Source organism: Hypanus sabinus, chromosome Y (assembly GCF_030144855.1).
Source record: "Hypanus sabinus isolate sHypSab1 chromosome Y, sHypSab1.hap1, whole genome shotgun sequence".
NCBI classification, from domain to species: domain Eukaryota; kingdom Metazoa; phylum Chordata; class Chondrichthyes; order Myliobatiformes; family Dasyatidae; genus Hypanus; species Hypanus sabinus.
Window position 1 is genome coordinate 693,929 of NC_082740.1, and position 19,679 is coordinate 713,607.

A 19,679-nucleotide genomic window follows, 5' to 3' on the forward strand; every position below is an offset into this window, starting at 1 on the left:
TCTTAAAACATGTTCAACTTCATACATTAAAACAAAATGGGAGAAGGAAGGAGGGATAATTATATCTGAGGAAGAATGGACAACAATATGGAGATATCATTGGAAGTGCACCAATTCACAGAAATGGAGGGAGTCTGGATGGAAAAACTTGATAAGATATTTTATTACACCCTCTCAGAAATCCCATTATGATAGTAACCTCCCTGTTTGCTGGAGAAATTGTGGAAATCAAAATGCAAATCATTATCATATTTTTTGGGACTGCCCTGTTATCAAAAACTATTGAAGGGGGATATGCAATGCCCTATAAGACATCTTTAAATGTGAAATACACTTGGGGAGTAAGACCATATATTTTGGATATATACTTCAAGAATGGTTGGAAAGAGATAAATATTTAATGAATATACTGTTGGTAGCTGGTAAAGAGACTCTTACTAGGAAATGGTTATCACAGGAGACCCCAACTTTAAATGCATGGATGGAAATTACAATGGACATTTACAAAATGGAGAAGCATCTGTTAATCATAAGCTGGAACAAATTGATCCGTAATGGGAAAATGGTTTAACTACATAATGCCTCATAGGCCTGATTTTATTCTCACAAATCAATGAATATGTTGTAAAAAAAAGATTACTTCCTGCTTGTACATAGTTCTTTCCTTTTGCTTGTTTTTTCTTTCCACTCTTTTCTATAAGTGTATACCTCAGATAAATACTTTGTGGAGATCTGTGATATGTCTGAAATACATCTGGTGGAAATGTTTGTTGGATGAACTTCAATTAAAAAAAATTACAAAAAAAGATTAAAGTTTTTGTGCATCTTTACAAATGTTTCTTTCTCTTTTACAGTCTGAGAGGCACTTTATTATGCAAGTAGTTTGTGAAGCAACTCAGTGCCCCGATACGAGGGTAAGTACCACTGCTTTAAATTTTGTGCAATGCCAGAGATTACATTAGAAGATACTTCCATACAGTGAATTTGATGCTTGAATCTAATAGGTGAGAGTGGCTGCCTTGCAAAATTTGGTGAAGATCATGTCCCTATATTACCAGTATATGGAAACTTACATGGGTCCAGCTCTTTTTGCTGTAAGTATAATTTGCATTTCAAATTGTTTTTCCTTGTTTGAAGAATCTAGTTTAGCTTCTGGGATAGGGGTTCCCAATCATTGACCACTGAGATTTTTTAAGACAGATTATTCAGACTTCAGGTGGTCCCTAAGTTGGTGAAATACAGCCTTGCAAAATATTGAATAGAAGAATTCACTTAATTGGAATTTAGGCAGGAAAGATTAATTGTTTTTTTAACCCCTTTTTGGATTCATTGGGTAATATTCTAGTATTGTAGAAAACTGTGATTATTGATTTGTCTATTAATATCATGTATTGAAAACTCTGTGAAGACCTCGTCTTGCTTTCATACAGATCAATCATTATTGAGTGTTTGGAGGTAGAATAAGTAAATTAATAATGACGGGTAAAGTGTAAAAGCTACAGAGGAAGTGTAAAGCAATTGTTTTCATTGAACCATGAGATTTTAATGTAAGTTTGGGAAAAGGGACATTGGTACATTTTAAGTGTTAATAGGAACTGGGGCCTCAGCCAGATGTTGAACTGTTAGGATTTATTGGATAGATTATTATTGGAATTTTCCTGTCATTGAATTCCTGTGCACAAGCAGTGATGACTACAAATTTAAACATACACTGAAATCTAGCATGTGATCCTTTGTTCAGAATGCAGTATAAATGTTGGTGGTACTGTTACAGTTAACTCTTTCTGATAAATGTTTCTTTTAACATCTTGAAATCTCAAAGATTACCATTGAAGCTATGAAGAGTGATATTGATGAAGTTGCCCTTCAGGGAATTGAATTCTGGTCCAATGTTTGTGATGAAGAAATGGATCTAGCTATTGAAGCTTCTGAGGTATGTTTTATTTTAACTTTGGTTTAGAGATGAATTGGATTTAATTCTTTATGTCTTTCCTTCCTTCTGTGGGGTTGCAAAAGTATATAATAATCATGTTATGCCAAGAAAGCACATGGCACTGTTAAGCCATGTCCTGCTTATACACTTAGTTGTAAAAGACTCTGGCACTATTTGTAATTTGGAAGGGCACAACCTCCTTCATGACAAAATGTTAATCCCTCACCAAAGAGATTTTGTTCTAACATTACTGCAGTTATCGTGGAATGTTGGTGGATTTGTGACTAGATGTGTAAAACATCACAGTAAACTACACCACACTGAAACTGTAGCTGATAGTCAATTTCAACTAAATCTAAGCCTTTATAAGCTGTGTAAGAGTGGAAGTTTTTTTTAGATTCCATGTTGCATTGGATGTAAGTGGTTAGTTGTGAAATATCTTTTTTGGTTTTGTTTATTATACTTTAAATAATTTATAATTTTCATTTGTACAGGCAGCAGAACAGGGAAGGCCTCCTGAACATACAAGTAAATTCTATGCAAAAGGAGCGTTGCAGTATTTGGTACCCATTCTCACTCAAACTTTGACTAAACAGGTAATTCTAAGATGGTTCAGATGAACTTGTATCTGATTTTGTGCTGACTGTTTTCTTTGTGCTAGAGTTCCATATGATAAGCAGCGAACTATTTCACAGCTGAGATTATTTATATTTTGGCTGACTGACAGCTATGAAATGCAACATATGCAGGAAACAACATTCATTCTAAGAAGAGTTTTATATGTCTCATTGTCTCTCATTAAGATTAAGGACTGTAATTTTTGTGCATTTAGATCAGATCAGCTGTTGGTTTTGGTGGTAAGACTGTTTCCTGAAGCAAGTTGGGGGCTATTTTGTAAAGCCAGCAGTTTTATTTACCCATTTTGGGAATACTGTTTGTGTTTATTATTCTAAATTTGTATTTCGATATGACCATTACACAAAAGACACTGGCTCCATTTTCTTTGAATAACAATTTCACTGTATGGTTTTAAGGGTTGGATAATTGATTAACACAAAGCTATGGTCTTAAATTGTGATAACTGTACAGACTGCAGTCAACTCTAGATTTTAACTTTGCTGTTCATGAAGTAGTTCATCTGTAGAAGGATGGAAAATACTTTTGATTCCCTGCCAGAGGAGGGTTTTTCTTCCTTAATTGCTATATCCAAACTATAATAGTCTGCCATACAGTGTGCATTTCATCGTAATTGGACCATTAATGCCATGATTAATGTCAGCTAATTGCTTATGCTGTTTCTTTTGATTGGGATTAAGACTACAAAAATGAGTTTGAAGTATTTTTAAGGTTCTCAATGGTATATAAATGCAATTCTATTTTTCATTGCTGCAGTTGAAATTAGTATTCTCTTGGCCTGATTTTTTTTTAAATCATGGAATGTTGACTGCTTTCTTTTGAAACCAGAGTATTACAAATGTTTAAAGTGATTTGTGAATGCTTCTAGCTAATAGAATAAAATAGAACCTGGTGGTGCAGATTTTGAAGTGTCTGTACCTACTTGATGGCAACAGAGAGAAAAGACCATGGCCTGGGTGGTGAGGATCACTGGTGATTGATGCTCAGTGGTTGGGAAGGTTTTACCCATGATGAACTGGATTAATTCCTTTACTTTTAGGATTTTCCATTCAAATGAGTTGATGTTCCAAAGATAGTACATGCTGATTTGTTTCCATGTGTATCCTTAATTGTGAATAACATAATGGTTAAATTTGATATAGTGTTTGTGCATGTGTCTGAGGAAACGATTATTGTTTGGTTTTGAATACCATTTTAAAGATTGTTACATATGCAGTGAAACATGATGAAATGCATTGTTTCCATCAGTGTCTGACATGTCTAAGATGTCCTGGAAGCAACCTGCAAGTAGTGCCATGCTTATGGCTCCAGCATGCCCTTAAATTACTGGCCTTAACTCTTGCATCTTTTGTAACTCATGTACGGGCCTACTTTCAAAATCCCTTATCTGATTGTCTGGCTAGGCCATTGTAAGCTAAATACTTTCCCATAACACTTCGGCCACTGTGGGCACCCTTTGATCAAGTGGCCCCTACACTCTGCAAATAGATTAAAGGAACGCCCCTTGTAGTCTTCCTCCGTATACATCAAATGCATGACTTACAGCACTCCTCAACTTCAGGTTTCATTCGTGCCAGTAGAACTGATCTCAGACCAATCCATAGGTCTTATCAAACCCCAAATGACCTGAATCATCACAATCATGTGACTTCAACACAATCCCCTGATGCTTCTCAGGCAAAACCAACTGGGACCACCCATGCCTGTCTGACCCTGAATAGAATCTGGTTCCTCAACTCCAGTTTGTTCCATTCTCTCAGCAGTAGAGGTATGGCAGGGTGTTTTCAACTCAGGCGATATCCCCTTCCACAACAAGATGACCAAATGGGTCAAATTCAAGGGTCGTCTCATTGAGCTGCTGCCCAGGACTCAATGCAGGCAATTGTTTCATATTCAGAGCGGTCAAATTGTAGTAACCCTATGGAATGGCTCAACCAGAAGCTCCCAAATGATCCACAGTTCGATATTGCCCCAGCTTTGCCTCTGATTTCCCCGTGGCATATTGCTTTAATTCCAGATGCAGGAATAGTCTGCCACTCTCCATTCCTGTCTAGCCCTTCATGCGCATGTCAGGGCAACACATCAGTATCAGTGCTCCAGTTCCATGGCCTGCGGCTTCCAGTTTCAACAAGGTCAGGATATAAGTCAATGGATTATTGACAGTCCCCATTACAAACTTGGTACCATATAGACAAACATTTAATACCCACCACAGTCCATTTTAACGTTAGAAGTTCCGATTTGTGTGGGGTAGATTTGCTCAGCTGATGACAGACTCCGGCTGACAAAAGCGACAGGTCTTAATCAAGGGCCCTGATCCACACATAGAAAGCCCCCTAGACTCACTTGGTTTGTGTCTGTATGGAGTACATATGTTAATTGGGGGTTTGCCGAAACCAACAGAGGCGCCTTCGTCAGCTGCTCCTTCAGCAACTGGAAGACCTCTTCACACTTTGCACTCGATCTTGCTCCAAAGGGCTAATATAATCTTTACTATCCTTTCCTTTTTAACATCCTCCCTTTCTTCTCCAATGGAGGGTAGGATGAAAGGAATGGGAGTAGAGCACTCACATTCTTGGGCCTTGGTCATGTCACAGCCCCTATCTTTGATGGATGCATAGTTATTCCATCCTGTGAGACTGTGCCCAACCTAGTTGGCATATGTTTTGCAGAACTGGCAAATCCAGTGACCACCGGCCGCAAAATGTGCTACCGGGCCACGAGGTAACAGTATGATTTGTCGAGATGAAACGATATGAATCAGCTGCACCTTTCTTCATTCCCTGTCACACCCACTGTTGAACTTGAACGCATGCCAAGTCATTACCCATGCGAGGTCATCAGGCAGTCACAAACCTACAACTACCCAATGAGTAAAAAACAAATGTCGCTTGAGAGTTTCTTTGGAAGAGGTGGTAGGGGACATAAAAGGCTTAACAATGATGATAACGCAGAGACAGCTGAGGCCAAGACTGCAAAAAAATGAAAAGCTTCCCTCAACAGAAAGTAGGATGAGTCGTACATAAAATATGGCTTCAATGCGACTGGTGACTCGCACGCTCCAAGCCCCTTGTGTGTGATATGTGGAGACAAGCTGTCTACTGAAGCAATGAAGCCCTCAAAACTGCTTCAGCGCCTTGAGTCCAAGCACCCTGCACTTAAAGACAAACCCACTGATCTTTTTGAGTGGAAAAAACATGAGCAAGTGGGACAGAAGCAAGTGCTGAGAGCCACCACCTCCACAAATGCTGCTGCTCTGAGAGCATCATGTTTAGTGGCTAGCCGTATTGCTAAGGTTAAGAAGCTTTTCACTTTTGGTGAAGAATTGATTCTGCCTGCTGCCAAGGAGATGTGCCATGAACTGTTGGGAGAAGCATCAGCTAACAAGATGGCACTGGTTTCTCTTTCAGCTACCACAGTGTCAAGGAGAATCGATAACATAGCGGAGGACATCGAAGCACAGTTGTTGGAATGGCTTAACAAGTCACCGTGGTATGCCATCCAGGTCGACAAGTCTACCAACGTCAACAACAAGGCAGTACTGCTGGTTTATGTGCGATATATATTTCAAGACGATGTATGTGAGGATATGTTGTGTGCACTGCCGCTGCCAACTAACACAACTGGGGCAGAACTACTCAAGTCTTTGAATGACTACATGTCAGGCAAACTGGACTGGTCATTCTGTATTGGAATATGCACAGACGGGGCTGCAGCTATGACTGGACAGCTGTCTGGTCTCATGACCCAATTCAAAGAGGTTGCTCCTGAATGCCAGTCTACACACTGTCTCATACACAGGGAAATGCTGGCTAGCCGAAAAATGTCACCTGATCTTGACAGTGTATTGAGTGATGTTGTTGAAGTTATCAATCACATCGAAACAAAAGCACTTAACTCACACGAGGAAATCTGCAGATGCTGGAAATTCAAGCAACACACACAAAATGTTGGTGGAACACAGCAGGCCAAGCAGCATCTATAGGAAGAAGTATAGTCGATGTTTCAGGCCGAGACCCTTCATCAGCTCTTAACTCACGTCTGTTTGAGCACATTTGCGAGGAAGTGGATGCAGAGCACAGACGCCTTCTCTTACACACTGAAGTCAGGTGGCTATCAAGGGGGAGAGCCCTGGTCAGGGTTTTTGAATTAAGAGAGCAGCTACAGAGGTATCTTTCAGGAAAAAAGTCACTACTGGCAGCACACTTTGGTGATGAGGAGTGGATGGCAAAACTCACTTATCTGTGTGACATTTCAACCTGCTCAATGATCTCAATTTGTCACTTCAGGGGAGATGACAACTGTCTTCAAGTTGGCAGATAAAGTGTCTGCTTTCAAGGCCAAACTGGAACTGTGGGACGAGGAGTCATTAGGAAGGAAAAGATGAATTATGAGAGGGAGCTGGCTATTTATATCAAAGAAGACACTAAAAGCTTTTTAAAGTACATAAAGGGTAAAAGAGTTGAGGGTAGATATAGGACCAACAGAAAATGACACTGGAGATATTGTAATGAGAGACTCAGAGATGGCAGAGGAACTGAATTTGTATTTTGCATCAGTCTTCACAGACATCTGCAGTCTACTGGACATTCAGCAGTGTCAGTGAAGTGAACTTTGTGCAGTGAAAGTTACAACTGAGAAGGTGATCGGAAAGCTTAATGGTCTGAGGTTGGATAAATCTCCTGGACCTTATGGAATGCACCCTCGGGTTCTGAAGTATGTTGCTGGAGAGATTGCAGAGGCATTAACAATGATCTTCCAAGAATGGATAGGTTCTGGCATTGTACTGCGAATGACTGGAAATCTGCAAATGTTAGTCCATTTTTTACGAAGGGTGGGAGGCAGCTGAAAGGAAACTGAAAGGAAGCTGAAAGGAAACCTGACGTCAGTGGTTGGGAAGTTGTTGGAATTGATTGTTCGGGATGAGATTACAAAGTACCTAGAGGCACATGACAAGAAAGGCCAAAGCCAGCATGGTTTCCTGAAAGGAAAATCCTGTCTGACTAACGTACTGCAATTTTTTGAGGAAATTACAAGCAGGGTAGACAAAGGAGATGCAGTAGACATGGTGTATTTGGATTTTCAGAAGGCCTTTGTCAAGGTGCTGCTCATGAGGCTGCTTTACAAGATAAGAGCCCATTGAATTACAGGGGAGGTTATATCATGGGCAGAGCGTTAGTTGATTGGCAGAAAGCAGAGAGTGGGAACATTCTGAATGGCTGCTGTTTACCAGTGCAGTTCTACAGGGGTCAGTATTGGGACCGCTGCTTTTTATGATACATGTCAATGATTTGTGAATTAATGGATTAATGGATTTGTGACAAGTTTGCTGATGATATACAAATAGGTGGAAGAGTAGGTAGTGTTGAGGAAACAGAGAGACTGCAGAGAAACTTTGTCTATGTCTACACTAGACTGGATAACCTAACGATTGGCGTGCACACCAGGCATTTTTGAAAATACCTCCATCCCCATTAAAATGGGTACGTGGGCGAATCTCCTACTAGGCATGTGCAGGACACATCTACAGAAAACAAGCAAAGAGGAAATGGAATACAGTACTATTTCCATTTCCTTGGCAGCGTTGTGCTATATCCATTGATCAAAAACTAGAGTACCTACAACAACAGCGAAAGAAAGTTTTCAACAATGTCTTCGAGGAATACAAAGAAAACCTGCGCTGGAAAAAGCAGACCAGACTTCTCCTTTTGGACAGATGATGAAGTCGAGCTGCTTCTGCGAGTTTCAAATGACTACAAAGTCAGCAAAACAGTGGAGAACGTGGACTGGGAGTCGTGCCAAACCAATTACAATGACATGCTCAACCGCTATAAAGAACAGTACCTCACGGCAGAGCAGTCGGAATCTCTGGGTAAGGACTACCCGCACAAATTGGACAATATAACCAAGACGATTATTGTAACCAAGCTTAAAGGAATTCGCCACCACCATCTGTTCCAGCATGTCATGACCCCGTTTTTAAAAAGTTCTGGTTACCCAATCCACACTACATTGCCCAACTGGCGCTTTTGGTTTTACACACTCTGGAAGTGTATTTAAAAAGCTCCATTTTCAGGGAGGAAAATTCCATTTCAGTGTGGACATAGGGTCAATACGAAGAGAAAAGGCTTAAGTTACAGATTTATCCAGTATAGTTTAGGGGAATAGGCAAAGAAATGACAAATGTTGGAAAGTGTATGGTCATGCACTTTGATGGAAGAAATAACCATATAACAATCACAGCACGGTAACAGGCCATCTCGGCCCTTCTAGTCCATGCCAAACGCTTACTATCACCTAGTCCCACCGACCTGCACTCAGCCCATAACCCTCCATTCCTTTCCTATACATATACCTATCCAATTTTGCTTTATATGACAATACCGAACCTGCCTGTACTATTTCTACTGGAAGCTCGTTCCACACAGCTACCACTCTCTGAGTAAAGAAATTCCCCCTCGTGTAACATCTAAATTTTTGCCCCCTAACTCTCAACTCATGTCCTATTGTTTGAATCTCTCCTACTCTCAATGGAAAAAGCCTATCCATGACAACTCTATCTATTCCCCTCATAATTTTAAATATCTCTATCCCCCTCAACCTTCAATGCTCCAAAGAATAAAGACCTAACTTGTTCAACCTTTCTCTGTAACTTAGGTGCTGGAATCCAGGTAACATTCTAGTAAATCTCCTCTGTACTTTGTTCTCAGCTTTCCTATAATTTGGTGACCAGAACTGTACACAATACTCTTAAATTTGGCCTCACCAATGCTTTGTACAATTTTAACATTACATCCCAACTCCTACACTCAATGCTCTGATTTATAAAAGTCCAGCATACCAATAGCTTTCTTCACCACCCTATCCACATGAGGTTCGACCTTCAGGGAACTCTGCACCATTATTCCTAGATCACTCTGTTCTACTGCATTCTTCAATGCCCTACCATTTACCATGTATGTCCCATTTTGATTATTCATACCAAAATGTAGCACCTCACACTTATCAGCATTAAACTCCATCTGCCATTGTTCAGCCCACTCTTCTAACTGGCCTAAATCTCTATACAAGCTTTGAAAACTTAATTCATTATCCGCAACGCCACCTACCTTAGTAGCATCTGCATACTTAATAATCCAATTTACCACCCCCGTCATCCAAATCATTAATGTATATGACAAACGACATTGGACCCAGTACAGATTCCTGAGGCACACCACTAGTCACCAGCCTCCAACCTGACAAACAGTTATCCACCACTACTCTCTGGCATCTCCCATCCAGCCACTGTTGAATCCATTTTACTACTTCAATATTAATACCTAAAGGCTGAACCTTCTTAACTAACCATCTGTGAGGAACCTTGTCGAAGGCCTTACTGAAGTCCATATAGACAACATCCACTGCTTTACCCTTGTCAGCTTTCCTAGTAAAATAGGAAAATAAACCAGAGACTTATTTAGATGGATAGAGAATTCAAAATGCAGAGATACAAAGGGATTTGGGAGTCCTTTTACTGGGTATCCTAGAGATTAACCTCCAAGTTGAGTTGGTGGTGAAGAGGAGAATGTGATGTTGAGGCTCTATAAGGCACGCGTGAGACAACATTTGGAGTATCCATGGCCTCTTCTACTGTCAAGATGAAGCCACACTCAGGTTGGAGGAACAACACCTTATATACCGGCTAGGTAGCCTCCAACCTGATGGCATGAACATTCATTTATCTAACTTCCTCCCCTTCTTACCCCATCCCTTATATATTTAGTTCCCCCCCCCCCTTAATTGTCTCTCTCTCTGCCTGTTCTCCATCTCCCTCTGGTGCTCCCCCCTCCCCCCCCCCACCTTTCTCCTGAGGCCTCCCGTCCCATGATCCTTTCCCTTCTCCAGCTCAGTATCACTTCCGCCAATCACCTTTCCAGCTCTCAGCTTCATCCCCCCCTCCCCCCCACCTCCGGTCTTCTATCTGTAACACTTACCCAAAAGGCTGGTATATGTCTAGGGGGAAAGGAGATCCAGCCACACACCAATCCCACCTCCCGTACATGCAGGTGCTGTGAGAATTGAGTTTATGCCTCGTGCCGCCCACAGTATCAACTTCACACCCAATACCGTATATATATATACACACACACACAAGGAACAAAAAAACAAAATGCGCCAACTTATCAAAGTTCAGTCAGTGTAGTCCACATCGTTGGAGCTCAATCAACGAACCAACGACCCATCCGACTGCCACGCTGTCACACCTGGGTCCACCCCAGTGGTCTTATGAGCAGTCCAGCGCACGTCCACCTTCCTCGGCGTCTTCCTTCCGACTCCCCTCACACCAAAAACCCGCGAAAACCCCTCCCCCAAGTTCCCAGCCTCACAAGACACAATAACATTCCCCATTGATTAACAAATGAATACAATTAGCATATCAGCCATTCTAAAGTGAAACAACGGCGAGAGAAACACTTGTCAGACAAAGAAGCGTTCCTACTTGTAACAAACCAAAGAAGCCATTTTGAGTAACATACACAGGACATTGTACATATCATTTCGCCTTTCCCCCTCCCCCCACTGCTTTCAAATCTCGTACTGTCTCTCCTTTCGGTTTGTCCTGAGGATGGGTCTTGGCCTGAAATATTGACAGTGCTTCTCCTTATAGATGCTGCCTGGCCTGCTGTGTTCCACCAGCATTTTGTGTGTGTTATTTGATTGTGTGCATTTTTGAGCTCTTTTTTTTTAGAAAGTATATACTGATATTAGAGAGAGTTTAGAGAAAGTTCATGAGAATGATTCCAGGAATGAAAGAGTTACCTCTTGGGCTTATTCCACCATCTCTGTTGGAAGACAGAGCATTCCTGAGCATCTCTGATCATTAACTGTAACCCAAACAGTGCCAGCAGAACACACTGCTTCTATAGAAAAGCATAAGGCGCTCAGCGGTAGCTTCTGTTTTGAATTCTTTCATTTCTTGATTATAAGTAACTTGATCAGATTACTAATTATAAACTGCTGTAAAATCATCTGAATGTTCTTTCTCTGCAAGGATGAAAATGATGACGATGATGATTGGAATCCATGCAAAGCTGCTGGTGTTTGTCTCATGTTACTTGCAACCTGTTGTGAAGATGACATCGTTCCACATATACTCCCATTTATTAAGGAACACATCAAAAATCCAGACTGGAGATACAGAGATGCAGCAGTGATGGCATTTGGCTCTATATTGGAGGGACCTGAACCCAATCAGCTTAAACCACTAGTGATACAGGTAACAGTATATCATATTGCATTTGTATTTTTAGTCACAGTGACAAAAGCCTCAAAATTTAGTTTGGCTTGGTCATTAAACTTGGGTATTAGTAATGTGTGCTGTCAATTTTAAGTAAAATTTGCCTAGTAATAATGCATAGGCTTTTTGAAACGATCTCAGATTGGGAAACAAAGTGTATGAATTACTAAATCAGGTGACTGGGGAAAATGTTTATCTCGAGTGAAGAAGATTCAATAATTTTATAATTCTTAATAATGTATTGCAGGCTCCTGTTTTAAAGTTTGATAGGGTATTTGTCAGAATGGTATAAAGGCTGTTAATTTTTTTTGGCTTGATCAGATTAAATCTTATTGCATTTATTTTGGTGCCTGAGGCTGGATTCTTTATGTCATGTGATCATTATTTCAAATTTGGGAATTAGCACCATAGATTAATTTTAATCCCCAAAGTTGGTAAGGTATTATTGCACCTGTTTTCAGTGAGAATGGGGTTGAAAGGGATAAAAATCAGCCCTAATGGTTTAATTCTGCTCTTACATTTTATGGTCTTGTTATTTCAGGCTGAAAGTAAATATTTGGCTTGTTTAGTCTAATCTTAAAATATCCTTGATACATCACTTTTAATTGAAGGCGATGCCCACGCTGATCGAGCTAATGAAGGATCCTAGTGTTGTGGTTCGGGATACTACAGCGTGGACGGTGGGTCGGATTTGTGAGTTGCTTCCTGAAGCTGCCATCAATGACATGTACCTGGCTCCATTACTACAGTGTCTTATTGAAGGCCTGGGTGCTGAACCTAGAGTTGCTTCTAATGTGTGTTGGGTAAGTTAACTCAGAAAGTACTGTACAATTTATTATAAAGTTTATTCAGCTTCATAATTTCATTTTAAAACTTGAGAACTGCAAATAAATGGTTGTATCTGAATTTTGATTGTTTTAAGTTCATTTCTATTTTATTGATTATTTAGAAGGACGTGACATAAAACAGCACCATGAGCTGGCTATGTTTTAGCAGCCCTTGATGATCCTAAGTTTGCTGTTGATTCCGTCTGTAGTTTCAGGTAGTGAATGGTTAAGATGCTGTGAAACAATACCATTGCAAGCATCTTGGATGATAATCTTGTGATGATAATGGGCAATGTGGAAATAGACTGAAATGTAGAGATGGTTCTGCCTGTTTCATTCTTCATCTCATGCTCTCTATACTTATTGCTTTCTTTCCTTCATTTTGCATTTGCCTTCTTTTTTGCCTATTTGTTCTTTTGGATACAGTCTTTCATTGACTGTATTGTACTTGCTGCATTTACTGTGATTAGCCACAAGAAAATGAATCTCAGGGTTGTGTATGGTGACTTATGTACTTTGATGATAAATTTACTTTGAACTTTGGATATACCAATGTTCCTCTGTCTCTAGTAAGATTAATCAAAGATTCATAGGTCCAATTTAATGTCAATGTCAGAGAAATGTATACAATATATTCTGAGATGTTTTTTCTTCACTGGCATCCATGAAAGCAGAGAAGTGCCCCAAAGAATCAACGAGATCAAAGAATCAAATCAAAGAGTCAAAGAAACGTGAGAACCCCACAGTCCCCACTAGTTCCCTCCTGCGTTTAAGCAGCAGCGAGCAACAATCCCTCCTCCCCCCCACTAAAAAAAAACTGCATTGGTACCATTGCCAATCCCAAGCGTGTGCTAGGGAGTAGCAAAGACACAGACCAAAGTTACCCCAAAGGTTTCACCTTTCATCCGACATTTGACAAACTGCAGGTTATCTCTCTGCCTAATAAGGGAGAGGGAGGTGTCTTCTCTTTTTCACTGCGAGTGGAAGACATAAGAACAACCTGCTGGTTAACGATGTTAAAAGTCCGTTTTGTCACTTTTTCCAAGCACTGTGTCCGAAGATTGCAAAGACCTTGGGTCTTCAGGCCTAAGGTGAAAGATTTTCTAGCCTCCCGGATGACCACGAGTCTCCTGCTGTGACACCAATGCTCAATCCACGTCTTCAGAGCCCTGAGATCTTGGGCTTCCGAGCACAGTCAAGGTTCTCAGGCCAAACCTTTGGCATGTCAAATTACGACCAGTCGTGGAACCCTAAGAAGGGGCCCCACTCCCACAAAGGATCGTAGTCAGCGTGTAACTTCAGGTCACTGTCTTCCAAAGAACCCTGAAAGGGAAAAATATTAAAGATAGAAACAGAGCTATTTCTGAAGATGCAAGCAAATGAGTCACCGTTAAGCACCATATAACTTTAAAATTGAACGTTTCAGTCAGCAATGAGAAGCTGTTAAAATCCTAAATGTGTATTGGTCTCTTTCTGTAGGCATTCTCCAGTTTAGCAGAAGCTGCTTATGAAGCTGCAGATGTAGCAGATGATCAAGAAGAGCCTGCGACCTACTGTTTGTCTTCGTCTTTCGAATTGATAGTACAAAAACTGTTGGAAACTACTGATAGGTAGGAGAGCTGTCCTTAATGCTTTCACTACTTTCCAGTACATCTGAACTAGTATCAAGTAGTTCAGATTCAGATTTATTTATCACACTTACTTACAGCATTTGCATTAACAGCCCATAGATTGAGACTGCTAGATCAGCCTACGTGACACCACAATTCCAGTTCCAACAGCATTCCCACAGTGTTCAGCACCATGCAACATTATGCAAGCAATAATAACAAAACAGGTTAACAGCAAAGAAAGCCCCTTTCTTACCTTCACACACAGGTCATCAACTAGGGCAGGCCAAGTCTGGGTCTCCAACCTCCACTCTCTGTCCTGAATAGATGAGTGAAATGTTGGTGATTAGGTTTTGTTGCACAAAACACATAGATTTGCTGTAGTTCTTGAAATTAAAACTTTGCAGTGGTTTGATACATGACAACTGAAGTTAAATATTGAGTTAGACATTCATTCATTTCTGTTTGTTCATGTGAGAGATTAAGAAGCATAATGGATTTTGGTTAATCAGACCTGCCATTTATTTGGAACAATTGTTAAAAACTAATTGAGAAGATAGCTGGGATTTCCTTTGTTTATTTGGGACACTGTGCTATTTAATTAAGATAGGAGATTGTTGCTGAACAAGTTTCTGCAGTGTCAGATGCATGCAGTTATGGCTGCTAAACACTACACCATGGTTAAAGTGTACAGTTTTTAAAACTTGTCAATTGAGTGTTTTTGTATTCAAAGAGTAGTGATATTTGTCACTGATAACTTGGGCACACTCTATAATTAAGTTTAATGCTCTTTAGGCCAGATGGACATCAGAATAACTTGAGGAGTGCTGCCTATGAGGCATTGATGGAGATCGTGAAGAACAGTGCCAAGGACTGCTACCCAGCTGTGCAGAAAACAACTTTGGTTATCATGGAAAGACTACAACAAGTATTGCAAATGGAGGTCTGTATATTGGTGCACCTGTGGGCTGTTTCTGTCAGTGATCCTCTTTAAAGATTCAAATAATGAGCAACAGAAGTTATACTTTAAACACTGCTCAAAGTTTGTTGGCTGAGTGTTGGCAGAATAGTTATATACCCAAAGTTGTGTATTTTGTTGTGTTTCCATGTTGTCTAATTTTTACGTTCTTTGTGCCTTTGGCAGAGTTCTTTAATTCTTGTGATTATTAGTGAAATGCAGGTGCAATTCCTTGTCATCCCATTTAACAAACTCACACATGCCTTAAAATGCTGTCATGAAGTGATGTAGCACCAGTGAAAATGAACATAGGCAATACAGCTTCGAAAAGTAAGCTGGTCAAATGCAGTGAACCTTCTATCAGTAGTAATACTTGAAAACCAAACAAGGCATGTAGATGTTGCCAAAGTCAACATATTGTCCATTTGTCTTGCAGAAGCAGTCCTGTTGTTTGTTTCACCTAGTAGGCAGTGAATGATTTGGAATGCCGTATGACTTTGAGGGATCTTAGTGACAGTGAACTAATCATCCATTTATGCTTTGAATTCAGATGAACATTCCATTAAAATGTTTAAAGTTATTGCTGAATGCAGTTTTGTTTCTTTCAGTCTCACATTCAGAGTACCTCAGACAGAATTCAGTACAATGATCTGCAGTCTCTCTTGTGCGCTACCCTACAGGTAACTATCATTCCACATAATCTGGGTGATAAGATAATGATAATGTTTTAACCCAGTGAAGATTGTTCCCATGCTCAGAATTTTGAAACCAAACATAACCTTTGGCATTACATTTTAATCTGACTTATTGAAGTGTGTCAAAATACATTAGCTGATGCAAAATATTTATATTAATGGGGGATTCCTAACCTTTTTTATATCGTGCATTCCCACCATTAATTGAGGAGTCCATGGACGTCTGGTTGTGAACTCAACTAAATTAATTGCAAGGCATACCTTTGAACACCTGAAATTACAGAATTATTTACAGCCCATCACCTCTACTGCCAATGGGTTACCAATAGCAGCCTGCCAGAGTATTCTGTCCTAGGTCAGTCTTTCAAGTTGTCCCAGATGTAACCCATTTTTGAAAATTCTTTCTCACTGAGGGATGAAGTCTTCGGAGCTTCTACTGGTTTTTCTGTAGCACTGTGTTTTATAAGATGGTGTTTCTAGCCCCATGCTCAATCCTCCCACTTTCACAATTCGGTTTGGAACTTTTTATGGCAGAGTTACAGAATTACCTTTTTTTTTACTACTCTAAACACCTTTTCTGATGACAATTCATGTGCCACTCAGAAATGTATTTGCCTGATACAGAGTGCATTTTTTAAAAAAAATACTGATTTTATTGAATTTCCTCTTTATGGAGTTTTAATTTCTGGCCTTTAGAATGTTCTAAGGAAGGTCCAGCATCAGGATGCACTGCAGATTTCAGATGTGGTGATGGCTTCATTGCTGAGGATGTTTCAGAGCACTGCTGGTTCTGGGGGAGTGCAGGAAGATGCTCTCATGGCTGTTAGCACCCTTGTTGAAGGTACGTCTCAATTCAAGGAGGGAGGAGGAATGATGATTCTTGATAGTGATGAGTATATGTCTGTTTGGATAAAGTCAGGTTATACTTGTCATGGCCTTTTCTCAATCCACAGCACGTATGCTTACATCCCATTGTAGAGTCTGGATATCCTCTTCATCATATTTGTTTTTTCTGTATATTAGGGAGTAAATTTGGATAGTTGCTATTTCCATTACCCCCCCACCCCCGAATTCCTGGTTGCTAATTTAGAAGATTAAAAATAGTTGGTTAAATAATTGATGGTAAAGCTTGAATACTTGGGGCAGTCTGTGTAAGTCAAAACTGGATAAAGTCACTCAGTGACCGTATAAGTATAAACCCTTTATTTAAAGACTCTGGGGCACTCGGTTAGTTGCTCAACCTGCTCAGGCGTTTCTCTTGCAGGATGGATATGGTGGCTCAGATACCCCAGGACAGGCTGGAGCCAATCTTATCTATGTGTATGACAGTACAGAGAGACAAATTACAGAATAGATAGAGTGGCTCACATACACAGAAGACTGGAGCCGGTATTATCCATATACATGATGTCACAAAGAATCAAAGACCTTGAAGCACTAATGGTCTAACTGCCAGAAGAAATATTGCTCAACGCGAATAGCAAGATAGCACATCTGTTGATCATCAGCAGTTTCTTTCAGAAAAACAGGCTGCTATGTTTAACTGACTGTGTTAACCGTTTACATACTTTACATGATCAACATAGCAGTAATTTTTTACAGAGAAAGCAACCGAGTACAGCATTGAGTTACCAGTGAGTAAAAACAGCGTACAACAGTAATTACAACTGTAACACGCACCCAACAGGCTGGTATATGTCTAGGGGGAAAGGAGATCCAGCCACACACCAATCCCACCTCCCGTACATGCAGGTGCTGTGAGAATTGAGTTTATGCCTTGCGCCCACCCATAGTATCAAACCCACAACAAATACCATTATGAAATACACTTTAAGGAGTTTACTAAAATTAAAAGAGTATTAGGCAATACAATATATATGTAAAGGAAAAAAACAAAAAGGCACCAACTTATCAAAGTTCAGTTTAGTGCTCATCGTTGGAGCTCAAACATCGAACCGTTCGACCCCTCGTCGCTTGCCTCCGACCTCCACGTTTTCGCACCTAGGACCACGCCCAATGGTCTTCCGAGCAGTGCAGCGCACGTCCACCTTCCTCGACGTCTTCCTCCCGGCTCTACCAAAAGCCCGCAAAAACCCCTCCCCCAAGTTCCCAGCCTCACAAGACAAAATAACATTCCCCATTGGTTAACAAATGAATACATTTACCATATCAACAAGTATAAAGCAAAACAACTGCGAGAGAAACACTTATCAGACCAAGAAGCGTTCCTACTCTTAACAAGCCAAAAAAATATAACCTGCCAGAGTATTCTGTCCTAGGTCAGTCTTTCAAGTTGTCCCAGATGTAACCCATTTTTGAAAATTCTTTCTCACTGAGGGATGAAGTCTTCGGAGCTTCTACTGGTTTTTCTGTAGCACTGTGTTTTATAAGATGGTGTTTCTAGCCCCATGCTCAATCCGCAGGTTACCGAACAGGCATTTGAATGACCACCATTTAGCCCCCTTGGTGAGCCACTGTAAATCCTGCCCTACTTTCTTGATGTTGTCGATCTCCTTGGCAATGTGCTTGGAGAGGGATATAGGTGCAGCATTCTGTGTCAATAATAGCACAGGTTCCCTTTCTCAGCTAGAATAAAATCTAAAGCCATACAAATCTGTAGGCCTGTTTGTCGGACAGCTGACATTTCCGTGATCACCTCAGCCACCTGAGTCTGGGTGCTTAATAGAGTACTAGCAGTTTCATTTTCCAATTCCTCCAGGGCAGCTGACAACTTAATGATTTCTCAGGAGTTCCTGGCCATGCCATCAGATGGGAAGGTAATCATCCAGAACCTCTCTGATTCTGTGATTCCCCGTTTCTGCCTCTGTCAGTGGGAGTGATCCTACAGCTCGGGCACTACCCTTAGGCTGGGGACTAGGTAAGCTAGATAACAGCACCCGCTCCATTTCTTCTGGGGTGGCTGTGGGTCCCATCTGTTAATCACTTCCCCGGGTAGCCACAACAAGGCTTTATCCCCACAAACCCAATAGGTGACAGTCGGGCTGGGGAGAAGTCCGCCATTAACATTCTATTTATAGATGCTGCAAGTTCTGTTTCTCAGGAAAAGCTTCCCCTGGCGATTACAGTACCAAGTTGTATTTGTCACCCGGGCATGGGGCACATGTAGGTGTAGCCAAGAGGCTTCAGGGGAGGAAGTCATATTCAACAGGGACCTGAGGTGCCACCCTTCAAAACCCTGACACTTGCAATTGCTTGAGGTCCCCTTGCAATTCTGGACTTCACTACTCCAGGTGTTATTAGAGAATCCACAGTCAGAGAGTTCCTCCCTAGAATTGAGAGGGATCACTGACAACTGTACCATACTCTTCCCATGCGAGGGTACTTGTGCACATCAACATTCCCCTGCTTCTTGGTGTTTGGCATAGTTGTAGCAAAGGGACAGGAAAGTATTATGGGCAAAATCAAACAGTAGTGAATATTTTGGCCATGACACTTGGGAAACTACTCCCTGTGGGCCTTGGGGAAAAGATGGTTCTCACCTGTGGGGATCTGCCACGACTTCGGCGGCCACTACTCCCACCTTTATACATGACTCTATTTGACTGGAAGCCTGCAAAAAGAAGGCAAAAGACAAAGACTCAGTACATGGTGACGTACATAATAGGCTCCTTAGTCTGTAATTTTTTACAGTTAGTACGATGTATCCACCGCGGTTGTCCTTCCAACTTGACTGTCATGGTGAGCCGTAAGTGGAATGGTCCCTTCCTCCGTTGTTCTAG

General features: G+C 40.9%; 1 protein-coding gene across 1 annotated transcript in view; it reads left to right on the forward strand.

Moving 5' to 3' along the window:
- Nucleotides 1-19,679, forward strand: part of LOC132385331 (importin subunit beta-1-like) — a 70,064-nt gene that overhangs the window by 31,585 nt on the left and 18,800 nt on the right. The window contains exons 6-15 of the mRNA XM_059957352.1: nucleotides 855-914; nucleotides 1,005-1,094; nucleotides 1,823-1,933; nucleotides 2,428-2,529; nucleotides 11,604-11,828; nucleotides 12,461-12,652; nucleotides 14,156-14,286; nucleotides 15,082-15,229; nucleotides 15,853-15,924; nucleotides 16,636-16,780. Of these exons, the coding sequence (XP_059813335.1) occupies nucleotides 855-914; nucleotides 1,005-1,094; nucleotides 1,823-1,933; nucleotides 2,428-2,529; nucleotides 11,604-11,828; nucleotides 12,461-12,652; nucleotides 14,156-14,286; nucleotides 15,082-15,229; nucleotides 15,853-15,924; nucleotides 16,636-16,780 (1,276 nt within the window). The remainder of the gene's footprint in view (nucleotides 1-854; nucleotides 915-1,004; nucleotides 1,095-1,822; nucleotides 1,934-2,427; nucleotides 2,530-11,603; nucleotides 11,829-12,460; nucleotides 12,653-14,155; nucleotides 14,287-15,081; nucleotides 15,230-15,852; nucleotides 15,925-16,635; nucleotides 16,781-19,679) is intronic.